Raw genomic sequence first — 12627 nt, 5'->3', positions numbered from 1 at the left:
TTCAGAAATAGCAATGTTACAGGTTTAGGAGAAACACTTCAGTCTTAGTTTTATAATGCAAAAATTCCCTGCTCCTAGGAGCTGTCTTTATAAGAGCTACTCCTGGGTTGAGTAAACCGGTTCTTGCTAGAAGATGGTGCATTTTTGAGAATCTCTGAGATGGCACCAGTGGCTCRAGATGTTTTGTGGATGGCTGAAAGTAACTGAGTTCCCCCTGAAAGAACAGAGAATTGCAGCCAACTCTGCCACAGCAAAATGGGGACAGCCGGGTCCTGCACTAGAAACCAGGGGCCGTTTGCTCAGCGAGGGGACCTGTACCAGCCTGAAACACTTAACTCCCTGCTCCCACCACGGCCGTGTTTGTGTTGGCCGCGTTTTCCCCACACGTTGGATTTAGACCTTCCAACACACGATGCCATCATTCTCCTCTGCAGAACAACAGCTGCCGGGACCGACAGGCCCACATGTGCCTCCAGAGCATGGTAATTCCTCAAAGGGCCTTCAGGAAAGGCAGCCCGGCACAAAGAGGCATAGAGGTTTCTCTGGAAGTCGCTTGATTTGCTGAATACATAGCAAGAGATGAAAGGCATATTTTTACAATGTCTTCAGCAAGAGACAATTCAATTCTTGCCCAGGTTTAAATAGCACTTTTTGAACATTCAAGGCCTTTTTAAGAGATAAAAATAGCTGCAAACAAGCTGCATTAATCCAAGTCGTGCAGCATACTTCTTCAAAGTGGTATCGCTTTTGAAAACAGAAACTCCAGTATCTTAAAAGACAAACCACTCTTAACCTAAGCAAAGCCCGAAAATACCATTTTCATAGTCTGCTTTATTTAAAAAAAGATTAACAGACACCATTCTTTGGGCATCTGCAGAGTATGATTCCTTCTTGTGTTGGCCAAGACAGCTTTGCTTCAGCCAGCTGGGTCTAACATTATCTCAGCCCAGAACACCATACAAAAGAGCAATATTGATCCGTTTCAGGTAAGCACTCGCATCCTGAAGCCACACACTAACACCAACAGACTCTTGAAGGAGATTGGCTGGTTCAAAAGCCGAACTCCATGAGAAACAGGCAAGTAATTAAATACAAATCCAAATGTCACCTATTTTGAATACATCTTCTCTGTTGTAGACCTCAAACTTTATTTAAAAGGWGGTTATGGTGTCATTCCTGCGCTGTAAGTTCATCTGCCCCTAAACCAGGAGCTGGATGCAGTGAAAGCAGCACCAGTGCACCAAGGACGGTGGCGTGCTCCAGCCTTACTTACATATGCTGAATGAAGCAAGAGGATTTGTTCTGTCTACAGCAAGGGGACCATCACTTTCTACATGWCTTCATCTTTTAATAACAACTTAGAGTAGTGATCACTTAAGTGCTATTCACTGTGCCTGGAAGAAACCAAGGTTCCTTCACCTTCATTACAGCAAAATGTTGAATACGTGTATATTGCATTACAGTATATATTGTACTGCTTAAGCATCTTCCTGCAGAATCAGAACAGGGCTACAGAATTGGCTACATATATATAAGCTCAGGTTTAAAATTCTGAAAACAAAAGCAGTTTCACAGGAGAAATAAGAAACCATCTACTGAARAGCTGTGCACAAAGGAAGAAGCTGAATCAAAATGCTGAGAATCCAGGAAGTGAGAACAGCAGGAGGAGCAGGAAGAATTCTAGAAGTAGACTAACCCAGATCCTTCATGCAGTGACAASACTTGACCTCTTTGTTAAATTAACAAAGAAGTTCTGTGGTAACTCCACAGAACTCATTATTTCAGATGCTAATTAACCTGTAGCAACAAAATAAGCAATAGCATAGTAAAACAGGTATTTTATCTTGCTCCTGTTTCTCCTGCAGAGACTTACCTGTCTATAGAGTCCACAAGTTGCCTATGGGCTCCTGAAGTGCCTGTTTGCAGCCTGTAACTGCCCCAGACTGCTGTGGGATTCAGTGCCTCAGGGACAGGTAACCACCRTAGTCATGCACCTCTTTGGGGAGGGGACAACAGCCACTCTACTCAGGTTTTCTTCATGTACTCACAGACAGCTCCAGGTAGATGTCAAAATGAAGGAGAAAATCATGGACTACAAGTTTGTTAGAAAACAAGGACCAGCTTGCATACACGTGTGCACTCAGCAGAGGCATAAGCTAGAAGAAGCAGAGTTTTGTGAGTTTATAAGAATAAATTCTTTTCTACCCACATTCTTGTCCCTCTGCACCCCCACCCTGATGTATCAAAGGGGCTGAAGACTCCAGAATAGAATCAAGGAGCTTCTGTCTCCTCTTCTGGTTTAGAAGAACTCAAAGCTTTTAACTTATCACTATTACCAATGTTCTTGTACCTTACAACTGCACAGCATCACCCTCGTTTTTCTGGAAGCATGTGGAAGTCATGCTTAACAGCACATACTTCTAGAAAACTAGCATTAATATTCCCTTAGTTTTACAGGGATAGTTTCTGAAGTGAGAAAACTAGAAAGCCACCCCCTCACCCTGACAGCTATTGCTCTAAAACTGCTCATGTACCTAGCTGAGGTCCTTTGGCTCCTGGGTGCACCAGGCCCAACCCCAGTTCTGGCTCTATTTTCATTCTTCTCTGCATGACCAGTTGCACCATTCACACCTGCTAACCCAACAGGTTAAATCTCTGTGTGTTAGCAGGGGTTGTACAACCCACATATGACTTGTGTAACAATCATTGAGTACAGAATAGTGCTTTACATGAGTTGTTTAAATAGTGAACATGGTACATTACAAATATTAACACAGCATTTTGAAGCATCAAAGAAAGGCCTCGGCATCATGCCATCTTAATAAAGACCGACTGTGAACAAAATTTAACATTCTTAGTGGATTTCAGTTATGTATTTAAAAAAAAATCAGTAGAAGGAGGCATCTATCAGTCATTCCTGTGGACTACAAACCAAGTCACCAGTGATAACCTAGCACTGGGGTATTTTCCAAGCAATAAGCAATAATTATAYGTTCAACTGAAAGTGTAACTTAATGCAATATTCAAGTCTGGATTTTGTTTCGAGTCCTTGGCAAATATGGGAATTCCACTGCTTCCAATTATTTTTGCATGAGAGCAGGTGGCTATTTAAGTAATTGTTTTGTTATGTTTAAATGCCAGTACAGACAAGTCTTCATATGGCTCTCCATTTTCATGGCGTGGTTTAAGTCAAGATACTATTCCAGTAAAAGATTGCTTATACAAACAGCATATTTGCACATAAAGCCCATCTGTCTTTTAGGTATGGAAGATCTAGGCAGAGCAAGTATCAATTTCAGCACTGGCTTTTCAAGCAAAAAGCTTTTGCAGAAGACAATTAAAGTTACCATCACCCTACCACAGGTAACAACGAGAAACAAAAACTAAGCCACATGAGCATAAACCTATTTTTGACAGTGGTATTTAAGTATTTATTAAGCAGGTTTTCATTCATTTCTTTAGTTGGCTGTCATCCAGCTGCCACACAATATCTGAAAACGCGCAGTTAGCAAGCTCCTGACAGAGAGAGTCTGGATAGTGTTTGCTTGTCTTTTTTCATTAACATAATGGGCGACAGCTTCTAGATTCTGCCTTGCTGATATACTTCAGCTCTGCCTGAGGCGAGGGTGGAAGCAGTCCCTACTGCTCATATAAAGTAGTTCACTACTAGAAAAAAAGCCACTTTTATATATAAAAAAATCAATACTTCATTAAGCAGAAAAGAAACTCGCAGCTTCCCATATGATATCTAACTCTACTCAAGCAAGGCTTTACTTACTGTTTCAGGTACAGAACTTTAATTATTTAGCCAATGTAACAGTTCTACAGACTGCATCACAGATCATGTTGCACAGCTTATGATCAAGATCAATACTAAAAGCTAAAATCTCACTAGTGACAGTGCTAATATATATTGGCAAYCTTAACATTTCAGTTCGGAAAACATCTGCTCTTCTAAAACCTTGTATCATTTCTGTATATCATTTAACAGATCCAGTTGTCATGCTACAGTATTAGTCAGGTTAACAGACCTCTCACTGTGAGAATACACCAGCATAAGAYATGAACACAATGTAATCTATATGAAACCGTATCATAACTTTCAGAAATATGCTTGCTGCCTACCAAATAAAGAATAAAGCGCTGTAGATTAAGAAAGATTTACATGTCTTCTTAGCATATTTAAYGTGTAAGAATAGTTTCTTGTTCAATTTCCAAAAATAAATATAAGCTTTCAATTGAAAGCATTTATTTTCCTAGTTTTCCAAAGTGGAGTCTGGGGGAAAAAATCTTCAGGCTTTCAGCAGTCCACTTTGGTATGTAAAAGCATCCCTTGTCCCAGTATTTGCTCAAATCCAAGTGATATTTTCTTCCAGTGAAATATGACCGGAGCACTSATTTTATTTTCAGCAATTCAGTCTGTTTCCATGGCAGCACTGCGGGATTCCTTAGCCACCATGAGTCGCATTAGCTGACTGTGGAATTTCTCTATCTTCTTTACATCTTGAGCCTGGTCTGTTCTATACAGCAAACACTGTAAGAGAAAGTTACTAAATATTAGATTTCACTTGAACTATTTTTATCCTGTTTATAGTTACAACAAATTAGTTCTTGGCACAAAAAAGAGAGTCCTCATTCTCCATCTGTAGTGTGCTGCTACCATGAGGCAGCACCAATACAAACCTATACTTAATGTCGTAACGATTGCCAGTGTCTTTTTTTTTTAAATTGATGTAGATCTGCATTAACCTTTATGTTTCTCTCAAATATCTTGCTTTCCATTTTGAAAAGTGAAGCACRTGTAGCAATACTGATGACAAAATACATTCAGTGTTTACCACTGAAGCAAATTTCCCCCTCCTTAGCAAATTCAGCTTCTAAATCTTAAAACATGGAAAATGCCACATGTTTAAAAGGGATTTCTTTATGTGACAAGCCAATAATGCAAAGGATGAATACAGTGTCCAGGTTGTTTCAGCAATGAACAAAATAAGAGCACTCCATTCTCTAATGCTGTTTAACAGTACTAAATACCAGGTTGAGTTCAGAGACAATAAGCAGAATAGTTCAGTTTTTCCTTCAGCTGTATTAGTTCTATGGAATTAGTTAACCACTTTGTGATTCTCTGAACCTTTTCTCTCCTCTCCCTCCTCTCACTTCTTTATAAATCTGTGTTAAAAGTGGAATAAGAAGTCAGGCAACTGAAAAGTCTCCATTCATGAATCCACTTCACTCAACCTTCCAGTATGGAAGTCTTAACTAAACCGCCCTTTGCCTCCTTCTGTTACCAGTGCTCAAATCCAGCCTCTCACCCACTCTAAGCCCTATTATCCTGGAGGAAGTGTCATTACTGGAGTTTTGCACATCTCCCAGATATTTGGGATGTAAATGCCAGACTACTTTTTCTAGAAATAAGTTTAATTTTTCCAATCACTGRAGATTAGAGTAAGATAGACTGCTGTTGCTTATTCTGGACTGCAGAAAGTTGTCAGCAATCGTTAAAAGCAGCTGATCCATCTCCTTGTGCAGTTAGCCTAACACTGCAAATCTCCACTTTGGGTGTACATCCCATAAGTTTTAACAAACACTAAAATCCTYATGAGCTCTCTGAAATGAATTACTGCATCTTGTAATTCATTTAACACTGTGATATCACTGATTATGAGCTATACCACCTCATAACCATGAGCAAAGAGCTTAAGCTATGTTAGAAAGTGGTCACTACTTTGAGCAATTGCAAGACAACACTCATGCAAGCCTCCATATCAGTACAGCAGTTTTCACCAGCACAAGACTACACAGTTAATTAAATCATCAGGAAGGGTATCAGTGGAGTWGGAAAAAGCATGTTGCATCTACGCTACAGAATTTGCTGGAATAGCTACATCAAAATCCTTTTTAACTGCATACAGTCTTTTCTCCCCACATACTCAGTAGGGCATTCCTAGCTGTGTAGTTACTAAGCATGGAGCCTTGCAAATTTACTCCTAGCCTTTTTTTTAAATATTTCCCTTCATTTCCCCAAAAAGATGTAAAATCATGGTTATCAGCAATAGYTCATGTACTCTAAAATAACTCTCTTGAGACTTAAGACCATTAAAAAAGCAAAAATGTTTCTTGGACAAAGAAGAGTTCAACAGTAGCTCAACATCAGGCAGAGACATAGCAACTAAGGAAGGTTGAACACAGTAAGTTTTCTAAAAATTGGCAGGCACTCTCCAGACAATGGATGAGAGCTCATAAGGTGACTGACAGCAAAACACAAGTCCTCAAGAGGTACATGGAGCACTGAGAATATGTTCCTTACTTACAGCTACATCATCTGTTACTTTGATACAGAGGTTCCCATCACAGTGGCGATACTTGAGAACAACCCGCACCTGAAAAAACAAACATTAAAATTGAATATCTATATCTAGCAATTCTCAAAACCTATCTGAAGGAAGAGTTCCTAAATTCAGAATGCATTTTATTAGAATTACACACTGCTTCACCATTTATATCATTTCCTTGATCAAAAGGAACATCCATTCATCACCATTTCACTTTATTCATGCACGGTTTAAAAAGAGAGAATTGTCTAAAATGAAAAAAGAGAATTCAGTATCAGTAATTCCAACCAGCAGCAAGTAGAACAATTTTTTTTTCTTTTTAACACAGCTCAGACTTTTCTTAGTTGAGGCAAAGACTGTAAGGCAGCAGACATATTTAAAAGTGCTAAGTAGCACACATTTGAAGAGAAATCTAAACATCCAGTTCAATATTCAGAGTTAACCATATGCTCTTCTTATGCCAAATGCTAGCTGAAGTATTTCTGACAGACCAAATTCTCTATCCAGGTACTGAACAGTGAACTAAGGATGAGCTAGTTTTGACAGACTCTAAGGCTCAAGGGTTTGACAACCAAGACTCATGAAGTAAAGCGATCAAAAACTAATGACCATCATGCCCTGGCCTGTTCATGGGCATCAGTGAGGAACTGGCTAAATTCTGAATCAGAAATCCAGAAGTTTTCTCCAYTGTGGGTGATAAACACACCATCATTAAATTAAGATTTATCCAAGTGAACTGGAAGTCCAGACTCAAGAGCACTGAAAGGCAAGATGGCACGATCAAGCTGTTAAAAAACAACAAAAAAAAAATACAAACAACACCAAGTCATTTTAAATATTTAATTATGTTTAGCACAGCTCTATGAAACATATGGTATTTGAAACTATAGACCCTGGGTAAAGTTCTCTTGATTATGTAAAGATAGTTAAGACTAGGTCAGGAATCACTACCAGTGAACTGTACAGGGTATTTACTAGCAAAAGACAATTCAGGATCTCAGTGGTGCTGCCCATTATCCCTACAGCCAGAATGGTTTGGAAAGTGAACCTTCGCATTTCCCTATCTAACATTAAAACAGTATCACAGTGACACTGATAAGCTTGGCATGGTAAACTCAGAACCACTACAGTGCAGCAGGTACCAAATGAAAAGTTGCAGGAACCTAGATGACAGGTCAGACAAGCTACAAGGGTCATGTCAACGTACAGCACTCTGCCTGTCCTGCCATGTTACACATGTCAGGAAAGCTAAGTGGAAACCCTTGTCTACACACACACACAAGAAACATTTGAAAACCTGATACGATATGGAGACCTGAAAGGAGACAACCGAGTGCAGTAAGCTCAGTAAATTGATGCTTATTTTCTTCCACGGCACCCAAATTATTAGCTTAAAAAAAAAAATGAATTTCCAGTCACTGCAGTTAACTCCTCCAAAGGATTTAATGGTTATGCCAAAACAGATAGATTTGAATGGTTCTTCTGATGTGAAGACACAACCCAAAATTTCCCAGTAAAGAGATACAAACAACCGAAGAAAGTTATTTCAAATTAAGTTGCTTTGAAGGCTCACTAAGGCTACACTGAGGTCCAGAAGCAAGCACTCAGTTCCTCTTCCAAAACATCTGCTACTGGGGACACCTGCTKTGAGTTTCAACCTATACCTGCAGTCCTTCCAGACTCTCAAATCATCAAAGTTCTCAAGATGACCAMCACAAAAAGCAAACAGACTCTAAGGCAACAGACTAATCATGAAATGCTTGTTACTAAATGCAGAACCAGCCCCTGAGCTCACCTATCAACTACTTCCAGTCTCAACTAGAACATCTAGAAACAAAGCAGTATCTGCTTTTAAGAACACTGAAACAAGACAGGCCACGCTAAAAAACTGCCTTCCTCCCTGACCACAACAGCTATGGAACAATAACATACTATTCCCTCAGCTAAGCAGGCCCTCATTTCATAAGACTCTGTCTCAAGAACAGTTCCTCACAAAAAGCACCATCACAGCTTGGTCTTTCCAGACCCAGAACATAGGCACATCAGCCATGACTTGCTCTTCTTTCAGTGTCCTGACGTGCACTGTTATCTGGACAAGCAGTGACATCCTTTCCTCTCAGGCTCTTTCACTTTATTTGGATTAAAACAGAACAGTCTATGATCAGTAGATAAGTGGCAATTTCACACAAGAATATCGTTTATACTTATCATGTTGAGATGTTAAATATCATTTTGGAACTGTGAAGACCTTTTTTGTGAAGGGTTTTGTTCTTTTAAGCACAAGTTCCCAGGCACACTGAYCACTTTCATGTCAGTTTTTTTAAGTGGCTTTTTGGCTACAGCATTTGTAACGCCAGACCAGAAGATCCAAGTTGCTTTAACTCCTTGGATGAGTTACATTATCCAAAACATTACTAGAAAGCCTTAGTCACATATTAAAATCAACACCTGAAGAATAATTTCTTTAGGAAAAAAAAAAACTTCCAGTTTGCATTAGTATACTGCTGTTGACTGCATAATAAGCACTAACATATGCTTCAWTTTAATCTTTAGAAAGACAACTTCAAAAGGGGTCTCATACTTCTGCAAAGCAATATAATAAACCAATCCTCAATGCATCCTTCACTCAGCTGAAATCTTTYAGTCACAGTTTCCAATACATCAGCAGTCTGCAAAGGGGCAAGTGCACATCTTATCTGAAATTAAGTTCTGGGGGTTCATACAGACTGCTAGTAGTGCCACGTGAAGTATGGTCCCCTAAACAAAACACTGTCAGTCGTGTTAAATGTCAATTTTGCTCTGTTTCACCGAAAAGGTGGGAAGGGTGTTACACCCACAAGTGCCATGAGGTTTTTGGAGTGTTCCCCCCACCTCCTCACAGGTCACCGCTTCTCATSCCCCTTGCAGCCCGCGAGGCCAAACCTCAGAGATCCTCTTCGAGGCACCTCCCGCGAGCGCAGGGAGCCTTCACGAAGCCGCGGCCTCATTCCCCAGCGGGCACCACGGCCGAGGACCCATTTTAACGCCGCGCCGAGGGCCACAGCATGGCGAGGACACGACATTCCTCTTTCCAGACCACTACAACCGCTCTCCTTCCCTCCCTCCCTTCCTCCCTCCTTGCGGCGAGGCCGGGGCCGCTGCCCCGCGCGACACCCGCAGGCCGCGGCACCGCGCAACARGCCTGGGCGGCGTGGGGGGAGCCCGAGGCCGGCCCCGGCGCTGCCCCCAGCCCACCCCACCTTCATGGGGTCGGCGAGGTAGAGCTTCTCGGCGGCGCGCGTGAACTCCTCCCACGTCTGGTAGTGCGGCATGGCGGCCCCACACCGCGATGCGCTGCGCCCGCCGCCACCGGCAAGATGGCGCCCAGGGCGGGCGCCGCGTCACGCGCAGCGCGAGCCTCCCATTGGCCGCCGGCGAGCGGCCGCCCAATGGCGGAGCGCGTGACTCGCGGGGAGCGCGCGCGGCCGGGAGGMGGGCGTGCGCGTGCGCGTTGGGGGCGCGTTGAGGCGGTGGCGCCGCCCGGCGGGGCGGGGCCCGGGGCTCCCAAAGGGCGGGTTTAGAAACGTGAGATTTGTGTTTTTGAGGGGCCGGGACCCAGCGCCTCCATCGAAGGTATCAGAGGTGTCGACAGAGCTAGCGCAGCAGTTATGCCAAGTGGGGACCCGAATCTGCAGGGATTCCTGCCTTTTTTTCCTGCTATGCTCCTACATTTTGAGGTCTTTATAACTGCAGACTAGTAGGAGCTGCTTTTAGTAGCATCTTTTTTTTTTCAGATTTATTTCAGCAAGGTAAACACCTTATATGGTGTGAGGTGCGCAAGTCTTGTAATATGCTTAGCATTTCACATATTTCATAGAATCTGTGATTATGTTTCACATATTTCACAGAACCAAATTTGGATCGCACTTTCCAAAGCTAAATGGGGCAGGGATTTTTCAGGGTTTGGACTTTCCAGTCACAAGCACCTTAGGGTTCATTTTTCAGAGGGCTTTCACGTGAGCTCCAGTGCTCCGGATCCTTGATGTGTTCTCCGGGACAGGAGCTGGCTTAAGGCTGGGTCTGTGACCAGTCACTAACCCTGTAGTTCACAACCGTGGCAGTTAAGCTAGTGCAACACAAGGTTACAAAACAAGCACRCTTTCGGTTTTTCTCTTTCCTTAACCCACATGACTTCTGCGATCAGTCCAATAAACTGATTTGTTTTAAAAGCAGCACTGTTTTCACTAGCACATATTTTTTTGCAAACCAAGAGCAGTTCATATATCCAGTTGATTGTGTTGTGCAGAGACAGCAGTTGGAAAAGTACCTGTTCAGGTGACAAGACAGGATATGGGAATTCCTTCTGGTTTTSCTGGCTGGCCACCACGATGAGGGGAAGGGGAATGTATATGTGAACCCACACCAGCAGCTTCCCTGAAAGCCAGCCCTGTTGCTGAAACCTGCACAGTTAAAGAGAGAAGCTATTTCCGAACCCCAGCGAGTGTCGGATACCTGCGGTTAATGCGATACTTGGCTGCRCTGTCCTCATCTTGCTGGGAGAACAGAACATTTTCTTGACATGTAAACTTAGAAAAGTATGAAAAACAAAGGCCATTGCAGTTATTCATCTGTAAGTCGTATTTTATGTGTGTCCAAAACTGTATCTTTCAAGTAAGTTCCAGTGAATGCAGTGGTAGGAGGAAACGCTCAATGAGGTTTTTGTTTAGTGAAATAAAATGAACAATTGTTTATCACTGTGTGGAGTATTTTGGTATTCAGCCAATAATAATATAGTACGTAGTAAGAATTCTGCTAAAATATTTGTCTTGCTCTTCTTGAGTTCCTGCTCTTTTCCATACAAGAAATTGTTCCAGGGGTCTAATGGCTCTTTTGTCACCAGTATGTGACAGTATGTGTGTATGAAACACTCATTTTCTCTTCCCCTTCTTGCTGTATTCCCTAGACCACTTTATTTTTTTTAGCTTGGATTTAAGGCCATCAGAAGCTATGAAGCAATAATATAAGTACTTATGTGATGAAGAAGATTTTTCATGCGGTTTTTCCTCAGGCCTTTCCCCCTCACCTAACCTGTATGTGCATGATTAATGATCTTTCTTTGATCAAGCTCCTACATGCATTGCCACTGCAAGTCCTGCTCTGCAGACTTGTATTCAGGTATCTGGATCCCACATAGTAGTTTCTTTATTTTTTGTGTAGTGTTTTCCTTTGCATAAATGACAGACTGAAAGAAAACAGTAGGAAAAAAATGCATTATGTCTTAAAATATCGTCCACTGACATCTTGAGTTCTTGCACCTCCTACAATGTTCATGGAAGTTGCGTCTGCTCGGTATTGCTCAGGATTATCAACTCGGTTTCCTAGTCTTTATTTCAATTTCCAGTACAAGGCAGGTGCCTTATTCCTGTGTGCAAATATACTTTTCTTTCACGGATAAGGAATCCAGAGTATTAAATTCATTAAAATAGTTATCTGTCACCGTGATGTACTGCTGCTGGGTAAAGCGGGCTGGTCTTTCCAGCTAAAGTAGCTTTGTGTACAACAGTGTGCATTATCATGCTAAATTATGGATGTGATGGGAGATAATTGGCCAAACTCATTTCAGGACACACTGCTGCAAATCCTAAATCAGTCCATTTATTCTGGAGGATTGTTGTTGTTGTTATTTATTTATTTATAACAGTTTAATTAAGAGCAGAACTTTGTGCTGAGATGATAATCCTGTTCTTGGACCAGGAGCAGCATAAAGTCAGTGCAGTTATACAGGTCTAATAGGGACCTAATGAGGGGTTAGTTTCAAGGCAGTTATTACTGCCAGAAGTGCTTAATGTTTAAAGAAGGAGATATAGTTGCTTCTTTCAAAATAGCTTCAACCCAGCCCTCAGTGAAATTAAGGGGAAAGGATGGCCATGGTGATTATGCATTCCATTCCTGTGCGTGCATGGTCTAAAACAGCTTGGGATTTGTGCTGATGCAAACTTTAATTACACGGGGTTGTTCTTTGGAAACGGTATTTATGTGCACAAGGATGCAGASAGATTTTGAGTACAAAAAGCTATGATGTCTTTGACATCTCAGTAGGGTCTGGACGGAAGGACTCCTGAGAACCGAGCCTGCAGTCAGCAGCAGTTCGTGCTCCCGGATGGGTTATAACATGCCAAACAGCCACAGGTTTTTCACTCTATAGCTCCTGAAGGAGCACAAAACATACTGAACATACTGTTCTTTTCTACGGGCTTTATGCTTTAAACAGCTTGGCTAATGGTTTAGTGAGGCTGAACCATATATAATTGATTAC

At 41.8% G+C, this 12627-nt stretch overlaps 1 protein-coding gene across 1 annotated transcript; it reads right to left on the bottom strand.

Annotated features, from left to right (window-relative positions):
* Positions 1 to 2893: 2893 nt before the first annotated feature.
* On the bottom strand, positions 2894 to 9684 carry SRP9 (signal recognition particle 9). The gene is made up of 3 exons (XM_026033801.1): positions 9572 to 9684; positions 6312 to 6380; positions 2894 to 4534 (listed from the first exon to the last, which is right to left on the bottom strand). Exons 1-3 carry the CDS (start codon positions 9641 to 9643, stop codon positions 4415 to 4417), a joined length of 261 nt encoding a protein of 86 aa, XP_025889586.1. The 5' UTR covers positions 9644 to 9684; the 3' UTR covers positions 2894 to 4414.
* Between the last annotated feature and the right edge of the window lie 2943 nt (positions 9685 to 12627).

Source organism: Nothoprocta perdicaria, unplaced genomic scaffold (genome assembly GCF_003342845.1).
Source record: "Nothoprocta perdicaria isolate Ctin4 unplaced genomic scaffold, notPer1 scaffold_133, whole genome shotgun sequence".
Lineage (NCBI taxonomy): Eukaryota > Metazoa > Chordata > Aves > Tinamiformes > Tinamidae > Nothoprocta > Nothoprocta perdicaria.
Note: the sequence above shows the minus strand (reverse complement) of the source record. Positions and strands in the feature narration are given on the sequence as shown.